This window comes from Rhinopithecus roxellana, chromosome 10 (genome assembly GCF_007565055.1).
Source record: "Rhinopithecus roxellana isolate Shanxi Qingling chromosome 10, ASM756505v1, whole genome shotgun sequence".
Lineage (NCBI taxonomy): Eukaryota > Metazoa > Chordata > Mammalia > Primates > Cercopithecidae > Rhinopithecus > Rhinopithecus roxellana.
The window spans coordinates 88,262,023-88,286,761 of NC_044558.1; the positions used below are offsets into that span (position 1 = coordinate 88,262,023).

A 24,739-nucleotide genomic window follows, 5' to 3' on the forward strand; every position below is an offset into this window, starting at 1 on the left:
TGATCTCAGTGTATCCTAGACCTTCTAGAATAGAGCTTACCTGGTTGTTATTTGGGCTCAGAAAATACATGGGAAGAAGGATGGATGGATGGTAATGGATGGATGGATGGATGGTAATGGATGGACGGATGGATGGTAATGGATGGACGGATGGATGGATGGATGGATAATGAAGGATGAAGAATGAAGGAGTGAATTGATATAGATGGGTGGATGTATAGATGCATGCATGATGGGTGGATGAGTGGATGAATGGATGGATGGATGATATATGGGTGGATGGATGGATGAAAGATGGAAGGGTGAATTGATATGAATGGGTAGATGTTTAGATACATGCTGGATGGATGGATGGATGGATGGATGGATGGATGGATGGATGATGGAGGAATATGGAAATGGGACAGATGAATGGACAAATTGGCAGACCAAATGTGATGCCAAAGAGTAATCAAAAAGTCACCATTTATGTGTAATCACCACACATTGGTTTCATTTAGGACATTCTTCTCTTCTGCTGGGCCTTTGAACAAGAAGAGAGACCTACCTTCACCAAGCTCATGGACATGCTGGAGAAACTGCCAAAGCGAAACCGCCGCCTATCTCACCCTGGACATTTCTGGAAGTCTGCAGAGTAGGTTTTTCTCCCTTAGCGTCTCTCCCCACTGCCTTGTCCTCTGCCCTTTGTCACCTTTTTGATCCTCTCTGCCCCTTTTTTACTTCTCCCCCAACAAGCTCCTGTCCATGTGCCCACCCTTTGGCAACCACCCTTCCCTACTAGGTTTCCATTCAATGGAGTCTGTTTGGGGGTTTGGGTCCTGGAGTCTGTCCTGTGGGGTCTTGGTTCCTGCAGCTACCCTGGGTTTCTCATTGTTTATCTCTTCCTGATGAAGACTGATGCCCTGATGAGTCTGAGCATCATGCAGTGAGGTGATGCCTGAACCTGCTAAGCTCCCCACATGTCAGGTATTCAGAGTACCCCTCCACGAGGCCCAGCTTTCTGGAACTCTTCCTTTTGGGCCAGCAGCCTGCCCCTGTCACGGCAGATCACAGCTTCCAGCATTCTCCATTGCATGAATGCCAGAGCAGGAAAGGGTCTGAGCTTCTTGCCAGAAGTATCTCTAGCTTCCTCATAAGAGGCTCCAGACCATGCTCCTCCCTCTTGTTTCTGGCTGGAGATCAGTAGTTCTATCTGAGATAATGAGTGTGGCATCTCTTTTTGGGACCTCCCTCGCCAACCCCAGCTTCTGTGACTGAACTCTCTAGAAGGTAAGAGGGAGACAGGCCCAGATGAGGCTACTGAGGGCTCCCCATGGTTCTGCCAGGTATTCATGGCTGTGCACACTCAGACACTCTCAGGTACTCACACTCATGCAGACCCGGGAGCAGTACTTAAAAACGTACCTCTCTACAAATTCATTCACACACAGCTACACTCAGATCTATACACGCACACATCCATATACAAAAACATTCCATGAACGCACACCCCCACATGGAAACCTGCATACATAGGCAAACTCAGGCACATACACACACAGGTACACAATCACAATCATATTACATGGTACATGAAGACATGTGTATATACACACTTGTACTACCATGGCTTACCCACTAAAGAGAAGCAGTACTCACAGATATAGATACCCCCACCTGTGGGCGTGGTGTACCACAGCCATTGTCAGAGTCTTCCCATGAAGTTCCCCAAGGCAGCGTCCTGAAGAACAGATGTTCCCGGGGGCTGTGGACATTAGGAGGCTTTTTTTTCATCCCTTCCCCTGCCATTTGAGCTTGCTGAACCTGCAGGATGGAATCTCTTCCTTCCCCAGGGGCTTATCCTTTCCCCAGACCGTGGGAAGGAGCATACACTTTACAGACAGACGTAGATTGGAATTCCCACTCCACTGTGTAATCTGTGTGGCCTTGGGCACGTCACTCAGCCTCTTTGAGCTATAGTTTCATGCTCTGAAAGGTGAGGGCAGTGAAACTGCTCTAGCAGAAGTGCTGTGCAGGTCCCATGTGGCCACGTGTAGAGCACCTGGTGAGCAGGTGCCTCCCACATAGCAGGCACTCACTGTAGCTCAGCTGCCGTCATCTGCCGGGAGGGAGAACGAGCCCTATGCTGGCAGCCTGGCAGGATTTACAATGGATTGGATATGAAAACAGACAGAAGGAAGCTTTAACAAGCAAAAACTCTGCCCAGCTAAAGGAGTGCTGGCAAGTTAGAGAATTAGTGTTGGAGCTCCAGGCAGAACCCAGCAGTTCAACTGAAGAGAGGGACTTAAAGTTTACTGGTTGGAGGGAAAGGCAGGAGGCTTCTCTTTCTATATTTTATTGTGGAGTTGGGCTGAAACAAACAAACACAGGACCAGAAACTTTGTGGTCTAGCAGAATGGGATGTTGGGTTCAGTGGAATTTTCCATTCATTCCCTCTTCCATTCATTCTTTTTTATTCAGCCCATGTGTACTGAACATCTTTTATGTGCTAGACACTGTTCTAAGAGTGAGAATACAGAGGTGAACAAAATAAATGAGTTCCTTTTGCTGCAGTGGACATCAAAGTCTGCTCATCGCAGGAGGCTATGGTGTGGATCCCAGTCCCACCCCCTCTTCCTGCATCTCTAGCTGTTATGGAGCTTTATTCCAGCCCCACACACTGGATGACCATTCCTAGTCCATGCCCAAGTGGGGAAAGTTCTGAGTTCAAATCCTGACCCTGCTGCTTCCTGGCAGTGTGCCCTTCGGCAAAACACTTAACCTCTCTGAGCCTCAGTGTTTTCATCTGTGAAACTGTATGATTCTGTCATAGAAGTTCATCACTGATTATTTTCATCTTTGAAAATATTCGTAGCCTATATTGCAGGCTCATCTCAGGCTTAAATGGGATCAGGTATGTGTGGCACTTGGCACAGAGCCCAGCATATAGTATGACCTCAATTAGCAGAAATCTCTTCCACGTCTTCTTGCAGAAGACAGAAACTGTTCATCTGAAGCCACCTGACCCTCTGAGAGGGTGTTCATTCACAACAGATGACATCATCATGTCCTTGTGACCTCTCACTACTCTCTCCCTTCTCTCCCCACTCCAGGCTGTGACCTTTGGACACCGGGACGGCATCCAGCTGCCTGGGCTCCCGTCACCTCTCCCTCCCTGCTCTGTCCTCTGCCAGCTCAGGAGGCCAGAGACTCAGCATCAGAGGGTACAAACCCTGACCGACCTGGGAGCACTGGACAACAGCTTGGCGGTCTCCCTGCACCTCAGACTTGAGCCCCTTTCCTCGGGCAGGGTTGGGGACCCCCAAGCTAGGACTGAACCGGACCAGCCAGGGTGATGCATTATTGATCAGTGCGGCCCAGGGAACAGCACAAATGAGAGCACTGCAGGCTGCATGTGGTGCCTTTGGGCTATGGGACTAAGACAGGAGGCCCCATGTGGGCGGGCTCGCAGATGGGGCTATGTGTGTGTGTGTCTGTGTGTTCGACACTGTTCACTCTTGTTTCACCTTGACAAGCAAGAGCCAGACTGCCCCAGTGATGGGGCACCCCTCAGTTCTGTCTTTGTGTGGTGGTTTCCAGCTGTGCCATCTGGGAAGCTAAGAGGTGGGGTACAGAGCCAAGCGGCGGCTTAGTCAAGGCTACTGAGCCAAGATCGAGTAGGGAAGGTCTGGAGTGGCTAAGCTCGTTCCTTTGGAAATATCTGTTTTCAGACACCCCAACCCAAGCCTGTCATGGCATGTGGCACCTTTGCATAGAGCTCTGAAGTACAGTAGGAAAGTTAGAACGTCTTTTGAGTGCTGGGTCTCTCTGGGGGACCTATTCCCCCATTTCTGCTGTTTTCTCCTGTTCTCTGAGAGTAGCACCCCTTTTCACCTCACTGCCCCCACCTCCTTGCCATTTGGAAAGCCAAGATGACTTCTGACGGGCTCCTTAGAGCTCACCATCATTCAGGGCACCCCCTGAAGTCTGGTCCCTGAGAATCAGGGCTCTGGGCAGGGAGTTCTAGGACATTCCTTTTCTTCCCTCTTCTCTGCTACTCATACCAGTGAAGCTTATTCCCCAACCGTGGTGGATGAGGGTCCTTGGGATACCTCCATGTTGGGTTATGTGGTTGTACCTATGATAACACGTTTGCAAAAGATTTCCCTGCCTTTCACCCTTAAGCAGTCCTGTTGGGGGAGCACAAAGGGGGGTGTTGTTTGTTACAGTTCTGCGTTCTCCACTCTAGCCTGGTGCGGGGTCCTGGAGTGGCGGAGCCTGTGTCCCTCACCTGTGTGTATTCCCTCAGTGCCCCACCTTTCCTCCCTCCTCTTACTCCCAACCTGGGCCGGTGACTCTTCCTGACCGTGTGGGGGAAACCCCTGGTGTTCTGCAGGAAGGATGCCGGGAGCAGGCTGGGCATGCAGATGGGAGAGGAGAGCCTCTGGGTCATTTGCCCATGTTTTCAAAGCCCTGACCCCCTGAATGTGACCTGGTACAAAAGGGAAATCTGTCCCCAAGCAGAGCAATAGCAGGAGTATCTAGGCAGTGAACAGGAAGCCCAGGGCGGCCCACAGCCCCTCTGTATTTCCTGGGTACTGCCTGGGCCTTAGTCTTCTTGTAGCTGCTATCTATCCAGGCATCTCCTTCCTAGAGAGCCAGAGAGAGGAACTAGAACTTCAAAAACCTTACCTGATCTTACTCTCAGAATCCTAACAGACCTATAGGGATCTCTTCCCCACCTTGGGTGGCTCTCAGACTGGTTCATGCTCTGGGGGCCAAACCTGCTTCCACACTGGGAAGAATGATGAGACCAGTCATGCTTCGCAGAAGCCTGGCTACAGGAAACCCCTCTGTTTCCCAAAGGGCCCTCCTGAATTGCCTTTCCAACACTCCCAGCTATCTGGGACTACAGGACTAAAGACCCCGGCTTGGGCTGCTCCTAAGTGGACATTGCTCTTCTGGGGACATCTGTGGCTCTTGGCTTGACATGTGTGTGTCTTGGAGGCATTTTATACATGTTTGCCTGAGCCCCAGCCACTCTGGGGTTGCTGGGAATGGCTCTTGTCAATGGACACCTCCCCATCCCAACACAACACTCTGTGTCCCAGCCCTTGACCTGGACTTGCACCTGCCTTGGCTCTGCCCAGCAGCCTACTGAGTGCCTGAAACCCAACCACTCACTTCTCTTCCATCACACCAGGACTTCTTGGGTCCACGGACTCCAGTCCTTGTCATGTTCCCTTGTGCCAAGAGAAAGGATACGAGGAAGGAAAAGGCAGCCAGGGTCTACTACCCTGCAGCTGAAATGTCCACAAGAACTGGCACCTTCTCACTCTTGCCTCTTCTGTTTCCAGAATTAACTAAAATATCCAGCCACAGCCTTTGGCAAGGCCTAGCATGGTCTCCAACAATTGATTTTTCCATTCATTCATGAGAACCAGTTTGAGATTAAGGACAGGGCCTGAGTGATCCAGGGGGAAAACCCAGCCCTTTGTGGAACAGGGTGCCTTGGGTCCATCCCTGAATTTGTGTCACCTTCTCTTGACTTCTCGATCTTTCCCCACTTCACTACTCTGTCCCCAAGTGCATTGGTCTCTGCTGCAGCCAGGCCAGGCTCCTGGCCTTCAGTCCCTTCCTGACACCCCTACCCTGTCCCCCCTACACTTCCCTGACTTGTTGAGAAGCCAGCTCTAATTTGCACACATTTAAATCCAGGAAGAACCAGACCACTGCTTTCCCTGCTGGCCTCCATCTTTATTTACTGATGAAGTTTTGGGAGGACATTATATTCATCTTATGCAGGGAGGAAAAAAAGAGGAAAGAAGCTGTATATTTTTACATCATAATTACCAGCCTTACCTTCAACTCATTCTATACAATCCACATGACCAAGATTTGTGTATTTGCCCTTGTCCCGTCACAGCTGCACACAGGTGCCCAGTACACACAAGTCACTGACTCAACAGCAAGTTGTTCCAATCTGTCTTGCTTTTAGCAAACCCTCATATACATGGGCTTCCCAAGGGGACCAGTCCACAGGGTGAAGATTCACCAGGAAGCCTTGGCTTTGCAGAGAGAAACCTCTCAGCTTTCTTTAAAGGGCATGTGGATTTGCACATAAATTTCACTCAACTCTGCCAGAGTACAGGTTGTTCATAAAACCAAGGAGTTTCCTTCTTGGCCTCCTGTGGGAGGACATGCTCCTTGTGTCCCCATCCCCAGAGCCAAGCTGGAAACCCAAAGTCATTGCTTAGATCCATTTCGTCCTGGTATTCCTTTTACTGATCAAAGAGAAAATTTTCATCTTGCCCTGGACCCCCCATCCTCACCCCATCCATTTGTCTCCACAGCTACCTTGGATTGTCAGTCAACAGAAGCCCTTGACTGATATTGATCACTAGACTTTTGTATCCAAAAAACCTAGTTCTTGCCTTTTTCTCACCTCCCATGCAATATACACACATCATGCCCCTCCCCACAAACACACAAAACCAGCCTTCCCTCACCTTCCACCATTCCTATCCCCACCTACAGCTGATCATCAAAGGCACATGGAGGAAGTAGTAGACACAGAGCTCAGGCCAATCATTATCTTGAGAAATCTAAACCCAGGGCTGGCAGCCTATGCCCCATAGGCCATATCCAGCCTGCTAACTGGTTTTTACGTGTTTTAATTCAGGAAAAATCAAAAGAATAATATTTCATGACATGAAAATTCAAATTTCATGTCAATAAACAAAATGTTATTGGAGCACAGCCACCTCTCCATGTACACAACCACGGCTACTCCTGTGCTACAGTGAGGGAGCCGGCTATTTGCAACAGAGACAATGTGGCCCCTGTAGTCAGAAACATTTACAATCTGGCCCTTTCCTAACTTTGCTAGCCTTTGATAGAGAGGGTGGGATATGGCTCTCAGGGGAAGAACAGGAAGTTGGAGGGGGAGAGAACTTGTTTCAGTGGAAGAAGGCCAGCTTGCCCCAAGATTCATCAGGCCGCCTCGGGCAGTAGAGAACTCCCCGTCCTTGGATAGGGTGGAGCAGAGGTTGACTTCTTGGCCTGTGTGATATGGAGGCAATTCAGGCCCTGAAGGCTGGATTGACTCCCTGGACTTTAATACTCTTAGTTTGCTAAGGGTGGCTATAATTACAAAATACCACACACCAAGGGGCTTAAACAACACGAATTTACTCCTCACACTTCTTGAGGCTGGAAATCCCAAGATCAAGGTGTCAGCAGGATTGGTTTCTAGTGAGGGCTCTCTCTTTGGCTTACGGGCAGCTGCCTTCTTATCATGACCTCACGTGGCCCTTCCTCTGTGACTGCACATCCCCATTATCTCTTCATCTTCTGATAAGGACAATAATCCTATTAGATTAGGGTTCCAATGCTCTGTGATTTTATTCCCATCCCTGGCTTTCTTTCCCCACACTGGTTCTCAATCTTGAGTTCTCAAATATGCCCTCCCTGTCCTCATCCTATGCGCACCTTCACTTCACACATCCATCCCCTGCAGGCTGGTCTTGTTCCACTGTGCCACCAGTATCCCCAAGCCCTCCTCAGCTCTGTGAGGCTCCTAGGACTGCTGCAGCAAAACACCACCCACTGGGGCCTAAAACAATGGATATATCATCCCTCACCCATCTGGACACCAGAAGTCCAAAATCAAAGTGTTAGCAGGGCCATGCTCCCCCTGAAATCTGTAAGGAATCCTTCCTGGTGGCTTCTGAACTGCTGGTGCTTTCCTGGTCATCATTGGCATTCCTTGGCCTGCAGCCATGTCAGGCCAATCCCTGCCCTCATCATCTCTCTGTGTGTCCCTATCTTCATATGGCCGTCTTCTTTTAAGGACACGAGGACGTGAGTCATATTGGATTAGGGGCTCACCCTCCTGAAGTATGACCTCATCTTAACTAATTATATCTGCAAAGACCCTCTCTCCAAATGAAGTCACATTCTGAGGTACTAGGAATGAGGACTTCAACATGTCTTTTTTTTTTTTTTTTTTTTTTGGTGGGGAAAAGATGTGGGGAGACCGCAACTCATAACACCCTCTAAGACATTTTCTCTTGTGCCTTGACTGGTCCTCCACTGTAGAACCCAGGTCCCCTGGAAGATAGATTCCCCAGAATTCCTGGTCTACAAGGTCAGGCTGTTGCCGTCATGCTTACCAAGCTTGCCCTAATCAACAGGTCCCATCACTGAATTCCCACAGCTCTGGATCTCAGTTCCGTGGCTGTGTGGGAGCAGCCTGTGTGTAAGTGGCTTGTCTGTAGCAGGACTGTCACTTGACCCCTGAATGTGCTTCATGGCCCCATCTAAAGCGGTTGGTGACATAGCATCTGATTTTCTCTGTACTCTTGTCATTGACAAAGGAGTGGGTTTTTATGAGCTACATTTTGCTGTTTCCTTTTTTGGCTTTGCCTATGATGTGGGGAAGTTCCCAGGGCAGACTCACGCGGCCACTCTCCCTGGCTCCCAGCCTCGCCTCCTCCCATACCACCTCACCCTTACCTGCACACACCTGCAAGGGAATCACTTTGAACTCCAAGGGGAGTGACAGGCAGCAAATGTCAGTCTGGGTCCTGGAATGTGGAGCCACAGTGAACCTCTGTCCTCTCTGCTCAGTGCGTGACTATGATATTAACCCAAATCCCAGACTCCTTTCTTGAGGCCCTGTAATCCATACCCATTCTGTTACCAGTTTAATTTTGAAACCGGTAGTGGGGCAAGTGGAAAATCTGCAGTCTCAGTGACCTATTGGACTTGTCTTAGTAGTGCCTGGCACATAATAAGTGCTCAAGAAATGTTTACAGAATGCAGACAGAGAGGGTTGCTGGGTAAGAGTAAGACCCGGGCACAGGGAGTTAGAAGGGCACCATTGGCGGTTATCGGGATTCCCCTTTGCCAGACCGTGTTGTGGGTGCCATATCAACCCCAATGAGTTTGTTAGGTTTGTTGTTGTGGTTTAGACTTACAGTCTTGCTCTGTCACCCAGGCTAGAGTACAGCATGATCATAGCTCACTGCAGCCTCAAACTCCTGGCCACAAGCAATCCTCCCACCTTAGCCTCTCAAGTAGTTGGTACTATAGGTGCACACCATCATGCCTGGCTAATTTTTTACTTGTTGTAGAGACAGGGTCTTGCTATGTTGCTCACGCTGGTCTTGAACTCCTGGTCTCAAGCAATCCCCCTGCTTCAGCCTCCCAGAGCACTGGGATTACAGGGGTAAGCCACTGTGCCCAGCCAGTTCGCCAGGTTTAATATCTGTGACTTATGAAGTGACCCATTGGATCAGGTGGCCCAGGATGTCTAGGAGGCAGAGTAACAATCCACCCTGAACAGCCTCTGTTCACAGAGCACTTACTACATGCCAGGCTGGAATTCCTATGATGGTTTGGGGAGATAGGTAGCCTTACTCTCATTTCAGTGAGGCAACTGCAGTACAGGGACAGAAGCCAGCCTCCAAATTGCAGACCCAACATTTTAAAAACGAGTCATTGGGCTCATCCATTCCCGGGAACCCACCCCCAGGTCCAGGGGTTCATGCCCAGCTGCTCATGGGGATGTCACAGTCCCAGCCTCTGAGACTTATTGGCAACTTGGAACCAGGAGAGAGAGAGAGAGAGGAAAAGCAGGAAGTTGTAGAGGGGAGGGTGCAGGGGCCAGCAGGGACCCTCCTGGGAATTTGCACGGAAACTTGCACTTATGTTCTCAAACTGACAGGCTGCCCGCAGCAGCCCGGATTTCCAGGAAACATGTGTCTTGGTTGGCAGAGCCCCTTCTGGGTCCCTCCAGCATCCCTGCTCCAGGCTTCCCGTCCCCTCCTTCTCTCATGCCGGACGTTGAACTGTGGTCCTGTGTTCCCGAGACGCGTACATCAGTGAGTGCTCTTCCCTCTCGGGGGTGGGAAAGGGCCCTTGCTTCCCAGTCATTGGGATCATGCAGCTCCCATTTCCTAACACCAAGAATATGAACGATTCATCTCATGGGGTTGAGAATGGCTGCCCTCCTTCCACTGAGGACTGAGCTGGCGGAGATGGACTCTGTCTAGAATGTGCCTGATCTAAATAAGACCTTGTTTCCCAAGTGTGTTCCATAGACCTTTCGTTCCATGGCAAACTAGCTGGACATTGCATTATTGAAAGGGTCCTGGGACAAGTATGCATTGGAAATGCTTAGGTAAAATGAAACTAAATCTCTTGATTGCAGGACTTATCAGAACTTTTAAGACACTATTGTGTGGTTGAATCTCTAAATGACTGATAGGATACTGTTCTTCCCAAGCTTTCCCAGGCCTGTTTCTGAATCTCCAACAAGGTCAACCTCTGTGAATACTTGATACCTTACATTGTACTGAAGGAGGCAATGTCAGTGTACTGGCGTACAGAAAAATGCTGACCACTAGCATTCATAGACCCTGCTAGGAGATGAGACAGGTAGCTTAGACCCTGATTCCATGCATGTGGACAGTAGTTCCATGAACAAGAACACTACATCTGGCTGATGGTGTCTCCCAATGGAGGGGTCAAATTTGCTGTGTGTTGGTGGCTTCTCCAGCATACCATGGCTTGGAGGCCAATGTGAAAATTATTTTAAGATGTAACACCCTCAGAAGGGTTAGTTAAGTTTTCACCTGGGTTTTTATCTTCAACCAAGTCATTGCAATGACAATCTAGAAGGACCTCTATCTATAAGATCTAGAAGGATAAAGATCTGGTCCAAGGAGTACAAGTATGTAATGGATCTACCACCAGCGTCCCCTCCTATACTCTTGGCAGACATCATTAATCTATCACAGCATGTCTTCCCACTGATCACAGATGTAGCTTCAGGGCATTTGAGTTACCACTTAAGATAGATATGAGTGACCCTCCCTTATCTCACACTTCTCCTTTTGCAGAAGCAGGATCTGAGGCCCACAGGGGGAAGCGATAATAAACTCAGCCCTAAGTCAGGTCCCTTCTAACAGGCAGAAGTAGGTTTAGAACTCAGGCCTCAGAAGCTTCCAGAAGCCAAGCCATTTGGGCTGTAGTTGGTGGACAGTCTATCAGCGCCCTGCAGATGTTTCTTCTTAGTTAGGGAACTTGGAAAATGCAGAAAGAAAGATTCTGTCTTTAAGACTTTGTGTATGATCCTACTTGGTAATCTGCCTGCTTGGAGAAAAATCATTTCTTTTCTGGGACGGCTTCACCACAAGGCCTGAATGCTACCCCCAGTCTAGTAACATCTGGGCTGGAAGTCATGGCATATAGGGGCCTTAAGGAATAACAGTGTGCATGGTGGTGTGCAGGAGAGCTGCAAGGGCTTTTCTTTCTTGAGTAGGTTTGTAAAATTTCTGCAGTTCAGTCTGGGCTTCTGGGAAGTCAGGGGGTGTTGCATATAAAGGGCAGGAAAAGGAGCCTGACTCCAGTTACTCTTTGGTTTCTTCCCTGAATGGAAGGCTCAAAATCAAGTTTCCACCCAGATAAGATCTTGAGGTCCTAGTGGACCACCAACTCTACTCCTGAGCTCTTGAAATACCTCTAATCACCAGCTCAGTGGCTGAGAATACCTTCTTGTCCACTGCCTCTTCTTTTCCTTCTCCTCTTCACTTATCCCCCATCCACCTTCTGCCTGATAATATCTCCCCTGTATTGTAAATGGAGGAGAAAGTTGCACAATTGTAGAGATGAAAAATAGCTGCCATGTATTTAGCTTAAATTAGCTCAGAAGAACGGCTCCCTCCCTCCATTGAGCGGGCAGCAATTGTTTATGCCAACATGCTATTTGCATCGCGCCTTCTTAGATTTGAAAGTCAAATGATTAAAAACAAATCTTAGTTTTTCTTTTCCACCACTTAAAAAAAATACCAGCTTGGCTAGTTGTTCTAGTTTAAAAATACCTTGACCTCCAGCACTACCGTGAGAATTTTGGAAAGGCTGGTATCAGGATATCAGGAGGAAATAAATACAGGCCAACAATAACCAGAGAGGCCTTTTCTGAGTGGTGGGCGATGGGGTGATCAAGGTAGAAGAGAGGTCTTTGTGTCCTCACACAGATGCTGGCATTCTGGGTTTGTTTGGAATTCAGTGAACCTCTGTCCTCTCTGACAGAGATTTCTTCACAACCATTCATTCAATGGGTGATTTGTTGAGCATTTACTATGTGTTAGACTCTGGGCATTCAGTGATGAGTGATACAAAGTCTCCCGTATTCTGAAGCCTAAAGCCCAATGGGGAAGAGAGACAAGAACCAAGCCAACAACAAATATATAAATTTGCAACTCATGTAGATCTAACGAAAGAAAACTCTTGGGGGACCAGAAACATGGCAGACGGTGCTACTGTGGGAGAGCTGCTGGCAAAGGTCTTTGTGAGGAGGTGACATTTAAGTCAAGATCTAAAGGAAGAGAAGGAGGAAGAGATGATCATTGTAAGCCAGGGTTTCTCAACCTCAGTACTGTTGAGCTATTTGGGGCCAGATAATTCTTTGAGGTGGCGACTGTCCTGGGCATTGGAGGATGTTAAGCAGCTTCCTCAACTCTCCCCACAAGATACCAGTAGCACCTGGTACTGGTGACATCCAAAAACATCCCCAGACACACCCTGACTTTGCTGTCTGGGATCAATCCTCATAAAGCCCCAAGCCTGGGAGCACAGAGGCCAGAAGCCCATATGGTGGCATGTCAGGCATGGTGTCACCTGAGCTCTGACCCCAACTTCTGAGATGGCATACAATTTGGAGTCTGTTTTCTCTATGAGCTCCCATAACTGTCCCATATTCCACAAGGCATTGCTTCTGGGCCGCGATCCTCTCGTTCCAGCATGGCCCCTTTTTTTGGGTACATTGGTGGATTTCAAAAGCCTCCAGTTGACATCCGAAGTGTGACGTCAAAAACCATCTCCAGACATTGCCAGATGTCCCCTGAGTTGTCTCCAGGCCACACGACTAGGAATCAAATCCAGCATCCTGCCATCCGCAACCTTCCATGGGAGAAAGGAAATCAGAGGGGAACAGGAAAACAGCAGGAGGAGACTCCTCGAGTGAACTTGGCAGGGAAATAGGATTTTAAAGCACTGGTTAGCATCACCAGTGGTTTGAAGGCTGTCTAGGTAAGGAGAATGTGGACTTGCCTTTCGCCATCTGCATGGACAGGGGCTGAAATCTCCAGTCATTCTCTCCATCCTTCCACAGCCCTTCTAGGAAGCAGACCCTCTTGCTGAGCTGAAATCTTGAGACTTGCATCCGGCAATCCTGGTATTGCTTTCTGAGGCTACTCAAGGAAAGCCCTCTGTATTCCCCAGGAAGGAAAGTCCCCCAGATAGTGAAGGGCCTTTTCCACCTTCCTTGCAATTCCCTGTTCACTGTGATGAAGAGAGTCAGGCCAACTTAGAATGGCTGTCTGGTAGCAATGAAGCAGCAACATAGACAGTGTGGACAAGATGTGGCAGTTCTGTCCAGTCCCGTCTGACTGATTTGGGCATGGAGACAGGCAGTGGGTGAGGATGGCCTCTGCAGGTCCTGCTGTTTTACCCCTAGAATCGAATCCCTGGGGCTTCCAGCAGTCCCAGGATTGGGAAGGGTAACAGAGGAAGAGTCGGACATTGCAAAAGACCAGATCTTGGAAAACTGCTTTGGGGATTGGGACACCTTCCAAGAAGACAATTGAGTTGGCTGGGGTTCTGCCCGGAATGGGGTCAACCTCTCCCCAACACAGCCCTTCCCAGGTTGGGGCATTGGAAGCTTAAGTGCATCCTGGACAATTAATGTCACGTATTGGTCCTGTGAGATTCTAGCCATTTTCCTCTGCTTATTTTTCTATATGCGTTACAAGTGATAATTTTTAAATGGGTACATATGACCTTGTGTAAGTTCAAGTAACTGCTATGTAGCTACAGCATGGACATCAGGGTACTCTAAAGTACTTGCCCTGCCACACCAAGGTCCCCTGCCCTGGCCCCCTTTCCCTCCTAGCCAGCCTTCTAGGGAGCACTGCATACCCTGCCCCTTCAAAGCTATCTGGACAGTCCTGACTCGACTGGAGCATTAAGGGAGGGGCTGCCCTTGGTCAGGGCTTCTGCACAACTGTGAGATGCATAAATCTTTGCCTGGCCCCTTCTTCCTTCTTTTCAGAAGTCTATCTCCTCCTGAGGACCCCTGTGGTCCCTACCTATCAAGGAATATCATAAATTGTACTCCCCACCCCATCAAAGCACACCCTGACTTTGCTGTCTGGAATCAATCCTCATAAAGCCCCAAGCCTTGCAGCACAGAGGCCAGAAGCCCATATGGTGGCATGTCAGGCATGGTGTCACCTGAGCTTCTCTGACTCCACTTCCAAGATGGCATCCAATTTGGAATCGCAGTTCTCCATGAGCTCCCATAGCTGTCCCATATTCCACAAGGCATTGCTTCTGGGCCATGGTCCTCTAGTTTCCTCATAGCCCTATTTTTGGATACATTGGTGGATTTCAAATGCCTCCAGTTGAGCAGCCAAAGGATTCTAAGAAAATCTTCCCTGTATCTCAAAGGCTCGTGTCCCCAGCCACATTCACTACACCCTCAGCAGAGCCTTGCATGGAGCAACGCTTATCCCTTCATTCCCCAAATCTTCATTTTATATAGTCATTTAGTAAATATTCATTAAGTGCCTCCTGTGATTCTGGGAAAAAAATGGAGAAAAGTGGGTGCTGCCTTCAGGGTACTGGGAGTCCAGTGGAAGGGAGGGAGGAGTTCCAGTAGGGTCCTGAGGCTCCAGAGGAGCTCCCAACCCAGAAAAAGACCCTCCAGGAAGGGTTCTCAGAGGAGGAGACTTCTGAACCCTGTCTTGAAATTTGAGTAGAATGGTAGCGAACGGTGTGTCAGGCAGAAGGGACAGCCTATGTGTGGACTCAGAGGCAAGATCATGATTTATTGAGGGTAACTGCAAGTGGCTAAAAGCCTGCCCCCTGGCACTTGCCTGCCTTTCCCTGCTTTCCCCAAAGCCTGATTTTGAGACCCTAGAGGCTCCATCTCCGAACAGAGGGTGCCGTGGCTCAGACGTGGAGACCTTGACTTCTCTCCCCAGCATGCTCTGGTTCCTACTGTTAACCTCGGTGTCCTGTGGGGGAAGATGTCTGAGGAGAGTTTTGTGCTTGCTGGAGTCAGACCAGTACTCAGGCCACCTCAGGCCTGCTCTGCATCCCTCTCTGGCTCTACAGACCTCTCTCTGTCTCCGTCTCTCTCTCTCTCTCTCTTTCTGTGTATGTGTGTGTGTGTGTGTGTGTGTGTGTGTGTGTGTGTGTGTCTGCCTGCCTCCACACAGTGAAGGATATGTCTCTATTTCTTAGTGCCCTGCATTGGGTCCTGAAGTCCATAAGCATCTTGGCTATAGATGGGTTGGCCATGAGCCCTCCTCTCTAAAGCATTTTCATTCCTGTTCCTCTTTTGCTTCACTTTCCCTATATCAAGTCTTGCAACCTGTGTCTCTGTTGTCTCTGGGGCCCCCACTTCTGTCTTGCCATACCAAAAAACCTCCTTCAGCAATCTTACCATGTCCTCTTTCTTGGACAGTTCATATCACTCTATGAATAGGCCCCTGGAGTGTTGAGGTCAAGGACGTGCATGAATGTGGAAATGTATTTATGGAAAGACCCTACACTGAGGGTCTCTGACTAAACATTACAGGTATGATGGACAAAATGCTGGTTTGTTACAGAAATGACTGAAGAAGACCTAGGGGCCATAGTGGGCCACAGGCCAAGTCTGCAATACAGTCTGAAGTGTGGGAAAGAATGTATCACTCCTGTTGGTGGAATGGCGTGTTTGCCATCCCTATAAATATATGTCAGGGTTTGAAAGACAGAAAACAAAGCATCTTTGCTGACCGTCAGACTCCCAGGGTGTATGTGGCTACTGCAAATTAGTGAGGCTTGTTTATCTGCTTCAACTTGACTCAATTTGCCTTTCTTGAGCCACTGTCTATTGTGGATAATGATTTCATCCACACCTTCTCAGCATCAGCAGCCCCTCCAGAGTATTCCTTGAATTTTCTTAGCTTTGTGCAGCCCACGAGCACTTAATATATCACTAACCCTTGAGTTTATTGGAGGGAGTGAATAAAATAATGAATGTCAATAACGTTACGCAATACCTGGCAAACAGTAGGTGCTTCATCAATGTGGCTTTTCTTCTCAATCACCCAAATGATCTTCCCCCAGAATCCCACCTCTAGGGGGACATTCCTGAAAAAAATAGGGGACTAGAATAGAGAGGTGGTGGGTGTTACCCATTTATTTAGATGCTTGTGTCCTGCTGAACCTGGGGAGGGATGCCCAAGTCTCATAAGGACACCCGCTGCCCCCGTCTACAAAGCAGAGGCCTCTTAGGATTCGAGAGAGTCTCTTGCAAGACCAGCCCCCACCCCACCAAGGTCCTCATAGAAACAGAACGTTCTTCCTTCAGATCCCAAAGCAGAAGTTCACTGGGGCAGACAAGGCAAGTCACATCATGTCTGTGCCCTTGACCATACCTGGACCAGGCGGAGAAGATCCCAGACTTAGGTGGTCAACGTTTCCACCCCAAGCCTCTCATTTCTCTCTCTCTCTCTCTCTCTCTCTCTCTCTCTCTCTCTGAGACTTGATCTTGTACCAGGATCCACTCCACAGACTTAACGCATGATTAATTTGGTTGATTACTCTTGAAGTTACTGACTTTAGGAAAACTCCTCAATTGTAAAAAGGCTTTCTCTATATGTAAATTATGCTGTTATCTTTTTCTATACACAAAGTATATAGACCTATAAATATTATACATATATATTATATATATAAAGACTAATTCTTGTACAGACCAACGCGGACTGATGGTCCACATTCTTTTCTCCATGTTTGTTTGTGTTGACTGTTGCAGAATGAGTTGATGTAAGAAGGTGGTTTCATGTTTTCTTTTTTTGGGGCCACTTCTTTCTTTTGCTTTTTGTTTCTCTCTCTGTCTGTCTCTGTCTCTGTCTCTCTCTTTCTCACTTGTTGCCAATGTCTTGTTGCTGAGAAATAACACTCTATTCAGATGCCATCCAGGAAAGAAAGGCCAGATGGATGGAGGGTCCACTGTGTATATTTGTACAGAATCATTTATAAAGTTTTCTACACTTCTAAAAAAAGTATTTCTAACTTGGGCTGTTGGACAGTTTGTGTGCCTCTGAGCCGGCAAGCCTGTTGTTTCTTGTGTTTAGTGCAATGTTTAGTGAGAAACCAATGTCTGAATTATTTACGCCAATAAAGAATTTGAGAATTACTGCATTGCACTGCCGCCAAGACGGTCTGAATTCTGTTGTTGTCTGTTGTACAGAAAGAAGCTTGAATTATGACATTGGCCAGTGTATCAGCCAGCTATCACCACAGTAATGCTGTGTAACAAACCTCCCCCAAACTCCATGGCTTATAACAGCTAACATTTATCCTTGTGCCCATGGGTCTGCAATTCTAGGTTGGGTTTACCTAAGAGGCTCCTCTTCAGGCTTCAGGTCAAGTTCAAGTCAGCTCCACATGTCTCCCTGTTTCAGGGGCCAGGCTGAAGAAGAAACTCCCTGGGGCATGCTCTTCCCATGAAAGATCATCAGAACATATGAGCCAAACCAGGCTGGGTGTGATGGCTTAAGCCTGCAATCCCAGCACTTTGGGAGGGTGAGGCAGGCGGATTGCTTGGGTTCGGGAGTTTGAGACCAACCTGGGCAACATGGTGAAACCTCATCTCTACAAAAAAAAAAAAAAAATGCCAGGCATGGCAGCACTCACCTGTAGTCCCAGCTACTCAGGAGGCAGAAGTGGGAGGATCACTTGAGCCTGGGAGGTTGAGGCTGCACTGAGCCATGATTGTGCCACTGCACTTCAGCCTGGGTGACAGAGCAAGACCCTGTCTCAAAAAGAAAAAAAAAAAAAAAAAAGAGCCAAGCCAACCAGCGTATAGAGACACATTCACGACATCAACTCAAACCATATGCACTAACATTTCATTGGGTCAAGCAAGTCAAATAACTGAGCCTTTCAATAGGACAGGGCTGTAAACTCCACCCAGAATGGGAGGGGGAAGGAAGTGAATGTTTCCTGCACTGTAATCCAAATTATCAGTCTGGCCAAGTATTCTTCCAGCCAGCCAGGCAAAAATGCATCCTCTTCCTAGGGACGAATGCAGAAATTCGTCTGTGAATTCGTCGTGTGAATGCAGAAATATACACGGATGTGCACACAACTACGGCTCTCCACATTGAGCATGTGATCGGTGCCCATGTGAATCCCCACAACCACACAATTCCATTTTATAGATGAGACGGCTGGGTGCAGAGGGATGAAGTAACTGGCCCACCCCAAGGTCAGAACCCAAAGCTCATAGCCCTCTTGGGGCCACACACAGCATGACGGGCTTCTAAGTACCTTGGATTCTTAAAAGCCACTTTATAAAGCGCTTTTATGAAACAAGATCTCACCTGACCTGGAAAACCAGTGAGGCTGGGACTATTCAACTCATTCAACAGCAGAATAACTGAAGATGGAGAAACAGGCTCTCCGGCAAATCTGACTGGAACTCCCAGGCCCCTCCCTAGAGGAGCTGCTGCTGAGAGATGGAAGAACTGACCTCATCTGTCCTGGTAAGTCCTTCTCAATATGTGCTAGAAGGGAGCAGATTGACAGGCTGGAGTCTAATTCTATTAAATAGCACTGCCACATGCAAGCTATGTTGCCCTGGCGAGGTCACTTAGCTGCTCTGAGCCTCCATTGTCTCATCTGTAAATGGGCATAATTGTTATACCTGTAGTACCTACCTCCCAGCGTTATGAGGCTTACATGAATTAACTTCAGTACTTGGAGCAGTGACTGGCGCCTAGTAAGTGTTCTTAAATGTATGAGTTGCTAGTTTGGATATTTATTGCTAGGCTGGGCGTGGTGGCTCACACCTGTAATCCCAGCACTTTGGGAGGCCGAGGCAGGCAGATCGCTTGAACTTAGGAGGAGGTCAAGACCAGCCTGAACAACATGGTGAAACCTCGTTTCTACTAAAAATACAAAACAATTAGCCAGGCATGGTGGTGGGTGCCTGTGGTCCCAGCTACTTGGTAGGCTGAGGCGGAAGGATCTCTTGAGCCTGGGAGGTGGAGGTTGCAGTAAGCCAAGATCACATCACTGCACTCCAGCCTCGGCAACAGAGCGAGACTCTGTCTCAAAAAAAAAAAAAAGTATGACTGTGGTTCATTTCTAACAGTGCCTAAAGACTAACTCCACCATGAGTGACCGTCTGCACCCTAGAATGCCAGTCTCCACTGAGTTAACCCAGACCTGTCTCACCCTCAATCTCTCTCTCAGAGGATAGCAATTGGTATCTAGCACTGTAAACTTTTCGACCCACCTTCACAAGCATGATTTCTTCCCACTCACCACATTCAGATGGGGTGGGTGTATGAGCTGGCCCATTTTACACAAGGGAAAACTGAGATTGCAAAAAGTGAAAGTCTCCTACAGCATCTGCATGTCTGTCCTGGCCTATCTCACTCAGACCAGCTGGGTGACCCAACTGGGCAATGACATAAACTCTCAGAACGTCAGTTTTTTTTTTTTTTACTGTAGAATTGGGATAATAATTACATTCATTTCAGAGAGTTGTGGTTAGGATTAAAAGCAGGTAAAACATTTAGCACAATTCCTGGCATAAACAACCAATACACATTAGCTATTTCAAGCCCAGATCTGACATTTAGCTCTGGGAGAGTGTTGACGTGGGGAGGCGGTGTGAGACAATACTAGAACCTTCCATCTTCCTCTCTCCTTTTGCAGGAGGAAGAGAAGGGGAAGAGTCTTTCCTGGGGCCTGGAACTAATTGATTATCCTGGTTCTGGCTTGTGGTCTTCTGTGGCCGTGGGGTCACCATCAATCAGGCACAGTAGTACTGAGCTGAGTGAGGGAAACCTTGCAAGTAATCGGAACTAAACAGCTCATTAACCTCTGTGCACTGGCTTCAGGGCAAGTGCCTGGTAACCAGAAACACAGGCACAGATGAGGTGCCTTCCCAGCTGCCTGGGTGGCAGGGAGAAGGCCTCTGAAACCCTTCTAGTCCCGGACTCCTCTTCACCTTTGCCCAGAATGTGACTCTCCAGAGCCCACCCACATCTCCCATTTCCCATCATTTCAGTTCCCAGGAACAGTGCTAAGCACGTTACATCTGTCATCTCATTTAACCCTCACCATGGTCCCATGCAGCAAATGCTGTATTGTTTTTGTTATGCAGATGAAGCTCCTGAGGCTCAGAGAGGTTAAGTGACTTGCTCAACATCACACAGCGGGAAGTGTGGAGCCAAGATTCATACCCAGACCATTTGAATCTGGGGCCCATGCTCTGAACTGCAGTTCATTTTTTTTTGGTTTGTTTTGTTTTGTCTGAGACAGGGCCTCACCCTGTTGCCCAGGCTGGAGTGCCGTGGTACCATCTCAGCTCACTGCAGCCTCAATCTCCCGAGCTCAGACGATCCTCCCACCTTAGCCTCCCAGGAAGCTGGGACTACAGGTGTGTGCCATCATGCCTAGCTAATTTTTTAAATTTTTTTATAGAGACAAGGTCTCTCTGTGTTACACAGGCTGGTCTCGACCTCCTGGGCTCAAGTGATCCTCCTGCCTCAGCCTCCCAAAGTGCTGGAATTACAGACATGAGCCACCTCTCCTGGCCTGAATTGCAATTCTTGATGACTTCCAGGGAAGACAAGAGGCAATGAAAAGCCATTGCAATGAATCAATGCTTCTCAGCCAGGGACAATGTTGCCTCCCGGGGAACCTGGCAATGTCCGACTGAGGGATGCTAATGGCATCTAATGACTAGAGGCCCAGGATGCTGTTCAAACCCCCTAATGCATAGGACAGTCCCCCACAACAAGAACGATCCAGCCCAAAATGTCAGCGGTGCTGGGGCTGAGAAATCCTGCAAGTACAGGGCATGGTGGGGCCACTGGCTTGGGTTACAGCGGGAGCAATTGGACAGTGTTCACGGAATAAGAAAGACCTTGGTTGGAGAGCAAGTCATCTGCTTTCACTTTACAGACGCAGCAAGAGAAGTGATGTGAATTGCTAAGGGACAGAGTGAAATCCAAGCCAGCATTCTTAAACACCTTCTATGCACTGGGCATAGGGCCAGGAATACCCCCAGCTCACGCATTTAATGATCATTCATTCAGTCATTGCCCAGCTTAGTCAAGACCCTTGGAGTTGAAAACAGTCATCCCCATTCTGTAATTACAGAGGCCAAGGCTCAGAGACACGTGCTATGTGCTGAAAGCCACACAGCTAGAAAGGGCCAGAGCTGGGATCTGAACCTGGGTCTCCTGACACTTGCACAGTCACACTTTCAGAAAAGCAAACCAAAGACACTAACCTCAGGGAGTCTGCCACCACCTCTGAGCAGGAGCATCTCGTATGCATAGTCAGGAAACCCCCGATATGAGTTTGTGTCGTGGCCAAAACACCACTTAGCCACTGTGTGACCTCGGGTAAGTCATTTCATCCCTTGGAGACTTGCCTTGCTCATCTATAAAATGGAAATCATGAAAGTGCCTATTTCAAAAACTTGTGAATCCTTATTGACTTGATATAAAAAATTTTCAATGTTTAGCACAGAGTAAGACTTCAGTGCATGTTTTAGTTCAGGGCATTCTGGGAAACAGGATTGGCACTTGGATGCGGGACTTTTGTTGAGGGCCCCGAATGCCAGGCTAAAATTTGGGGCTTGGGCTCATAGGCAGTAGTGGTCCAGAGATGGCCAATCAGTTGATGTGGTCAGCCATACAAACCCCACGTGTGGTGCAAGCAGTGCTTCCCCCCATTCTGAAATGAGCTCTGGGGGAATGTCCATGTCGCCCCGTTGAACATTTCATACACCTTCCAAGAGGCTCCAGGGGGTTCACATAGGGTCATGTCCAGGGTGAGGCTGGTATGGCCTGTGCAGGTGACTGGAGCTCCAAGTAAGGGTAGGGTTGGCCAAAGTGGGGACTCTCACTCCTGGCTGGGACCCTCTTCTCATAGGCCTACAGGTTCCAGAGGTGGCCCCACCCTCAAGTCCCTGCCTTACCTTCCAGGAGCTCACACATGCACACACACATGTGTGCACAGAGATACACTATCGTCCACATGCACACCCACATCCACACTTGCCCAACTTTAGGACATGTAAATTCCTACTGCTCACGCCACACACTCTCACATGCCAATCCCTCCCCACTACCTCTGCCCACCACTGCCCTCTGGTTGGGGCTGGGTCCCTGCAGGCCTCACCTGACATTAACATTAGTTTCCAAAACATGCCCAACAATACCCGTTTGTCTAAGCAGTCTGCAATGGTTGCTCCTGGGGGTGAGTTGCAGGTTCCACGGCTACAGTCAGGTAGCTGGGAGTGCCCAGGATCCAGCTCTAAATGTGAGGCCCTGCCCTTCCCAGGGCTCCAAATTACAGTAGTGTTGGACAATTGGGTCATTGTTTTTCCTGCACCATTTATAACTCCTGGAGCTCCCCTGGGGGTTTATGAACATGGAAAATGTCATCTCAGTGGCTAACAAGCCAAACAAGGAAACACACATCCTTAAGCTCCAAGATTAGTGGCTTCAGCCAGGACTTGGAGTTTTCCTGAAATGTGTTCATGGGAGGTTAGTGATTATGGTCAAAAAGCAAAAGGGGCCGGGCACAGTGGCTCACACCTATAATCCCAGGACTTTGGGAGGCCAAGGCTGGCAGATCACCTGAGGTCAGGAGTTTGAGACCAGCCTGGCCAACATGGTGAAACCCCCTCTCTACTAAAAAATACCAAAAATTAGCCGGGCGTAGTGGTGGGTGCCTGTAATCCCAGCTATTCAGGAGGCTGACAGAGTTTCACCATATTGGCCAGGCTGGTCTTGAACTACTGGCCTCAAGTGATCCTCCCAACCCAACCTCTCAAAGTGGTAGAATTACAGGCACGAGCCATGAGCCTGGCCACCAAGCGCTTTTTAAACATAAATTCCATTGCATTCCATTGCAATCAAACAGCAGTAATTGCTACAATTTATTGAACGCTTTGCTGAGGGTTCACTGAGTCCTCCCAAAGGCCCCATGAGGTAAGCACTGTTGTTATGCATGCCCATTTGAGAGGTGAAGAAACAGGTTTAGAGAGAACCGACTTGCTCTAAGTCACACAGCAGGTAATACAGAAGGCAGAGCTGGGACTTGAACTGGGGTCTGAACACCAGACTGCGCTCCTAAATCATTGCTTTTAAGATGTGTTAGACAGACTCAGAGCTGCATTTCATTTAGGGCTAATTATTTCCCACTACTCAGGCAAGACCCTTCTGAAGAATCTGACCAATGCTCTGTGAATTATGAGGCTTTCCGATCTGGCTCGTAGCAACAGGCACTCTTCCCAGGACTGTGTGAGAGGCTGTTTCCTCTAATCCCCTCAGACGGTGTACCCAGCCTTGGGTGATCTCCCAGCCACCATCAGCGGTCAGCTGAGCCCTCAAGGGGACCTCCACAAACAATCATTGAGGACCCACCTGCCAGGGGAATAAGGCAGCAGGTGCTGAACGCCTTCTCTGTGCCAGGGGCTTTATGCTTAATCCTCCAATGACTCTCTGAAGCTGTGCTGCCCTATGCAACAGCCATGAACCACGGGCAGCTACTTCCACTTAAATTAATTACAATTAAAGAAAATTTGAAAATCAGTTCCTCTGTCACACCAGCCATGTTTCAAATGTTTAATAGTCATGTGTGGCTAGTGGCTACCACCTTGGTTTCCATGTGTCCATTATGGCAGAAAGTTCTAGGGAATAGCAATTCGTCCCCAATTCACAGATGAGGAAACTGAGGCTCTGGCTCAGGCACCTGTGTGATAAAGCCAGGATGGGGCCCTGGCCTCTGATTCCAACCACTCTGATTCCAAACTGCCTCTCCTACAGAGGCCCACCGTGGAGCTCAGCTCCAGGGACAGAAAGATAAATACAGAGGAGTCCAGCGCAAAGTGACAGTAGAGTGTGGCGACCCTCAGGATCTGTGGGCTCAGGGACACCTTGCCCATTTTGCTGAGAATATCCTGCCTCCTATCTTCATTCCCTCAGTCAACACAACTTTCCATATCTGCATTCCCCAAACGGGAACCACTGACCACACGTGGCTACCGAACCCTTGAGATGTGGCTGCTCTGAATGGAGCTGCAAGTGCAAAACACACACCAGATTTCAATGAGGTGCCAAAAAAGACTAAACTATCTCATTAATAAATTTTAATTAGTTACACGGCAACATGATAGCTCTCAATGATACTGGATTAAAGTGTATTAATTATTATAATTAATGCTGCCTGTTTCTTTTTACCTTTTGAATGCAGCTGCTAGAAAACTTACAATTATATCTGCAGCTTGCAGTATTTTTCTAGTGGTCGCGACTTCTCTGAAGGCCCCAATCCCTGTGCTCTGCAAGAGGCCACAGAGTAGAACCAGAAGAGAAATCTGCAAAAGTCCAGGAAAGAGACACCCTGCTCTAGGCTTGGTCTGTGCAGCTGCGCATGGGCTCAGCATGGGAGGTGCTGGAAGCTGCACGTCAGAGGGCTAGGTGCACCGACTGGGACCCAGCAGCAAGTGGCTGGTCTTTTCTGTTTCCTCCTCTGTAAAATGGACATAGTAATTATCCCTGCTTCCTGGAGTTATTTGAGAGATTAAGTAAATTAATGAATGCAAAGTGCCTGTCGCATAGTTGGTGCTTAATAGATGACTAGGATTTCCAACCAGGGACAATGT

At 48.5% G+C, this 24,739-nt stretch overlaps 1 protein-coding gene across 1 annotated transcript in view; it reads left to right on the forward strand.

The window, feature by feature from the left end:
* KSR2 (kinase suppressor of ras 2) overlaps positions 1-638 on the forward strand; it is a 497,941-nt gene extending 497,303 nt beyond the window's left edge. Inside the window, exon 19 of the mRNA XM_010368261.2 lies at positions 501-638. Within this exon, the coding sequence (XP_010366563.2) occupies positions 501-638 (138 nt within the window). The remainder of the gene's footprint in view (positions 1-500) is intronic.
* Positions 639-24,739: the final 24,101 nt, after the last annotated feature.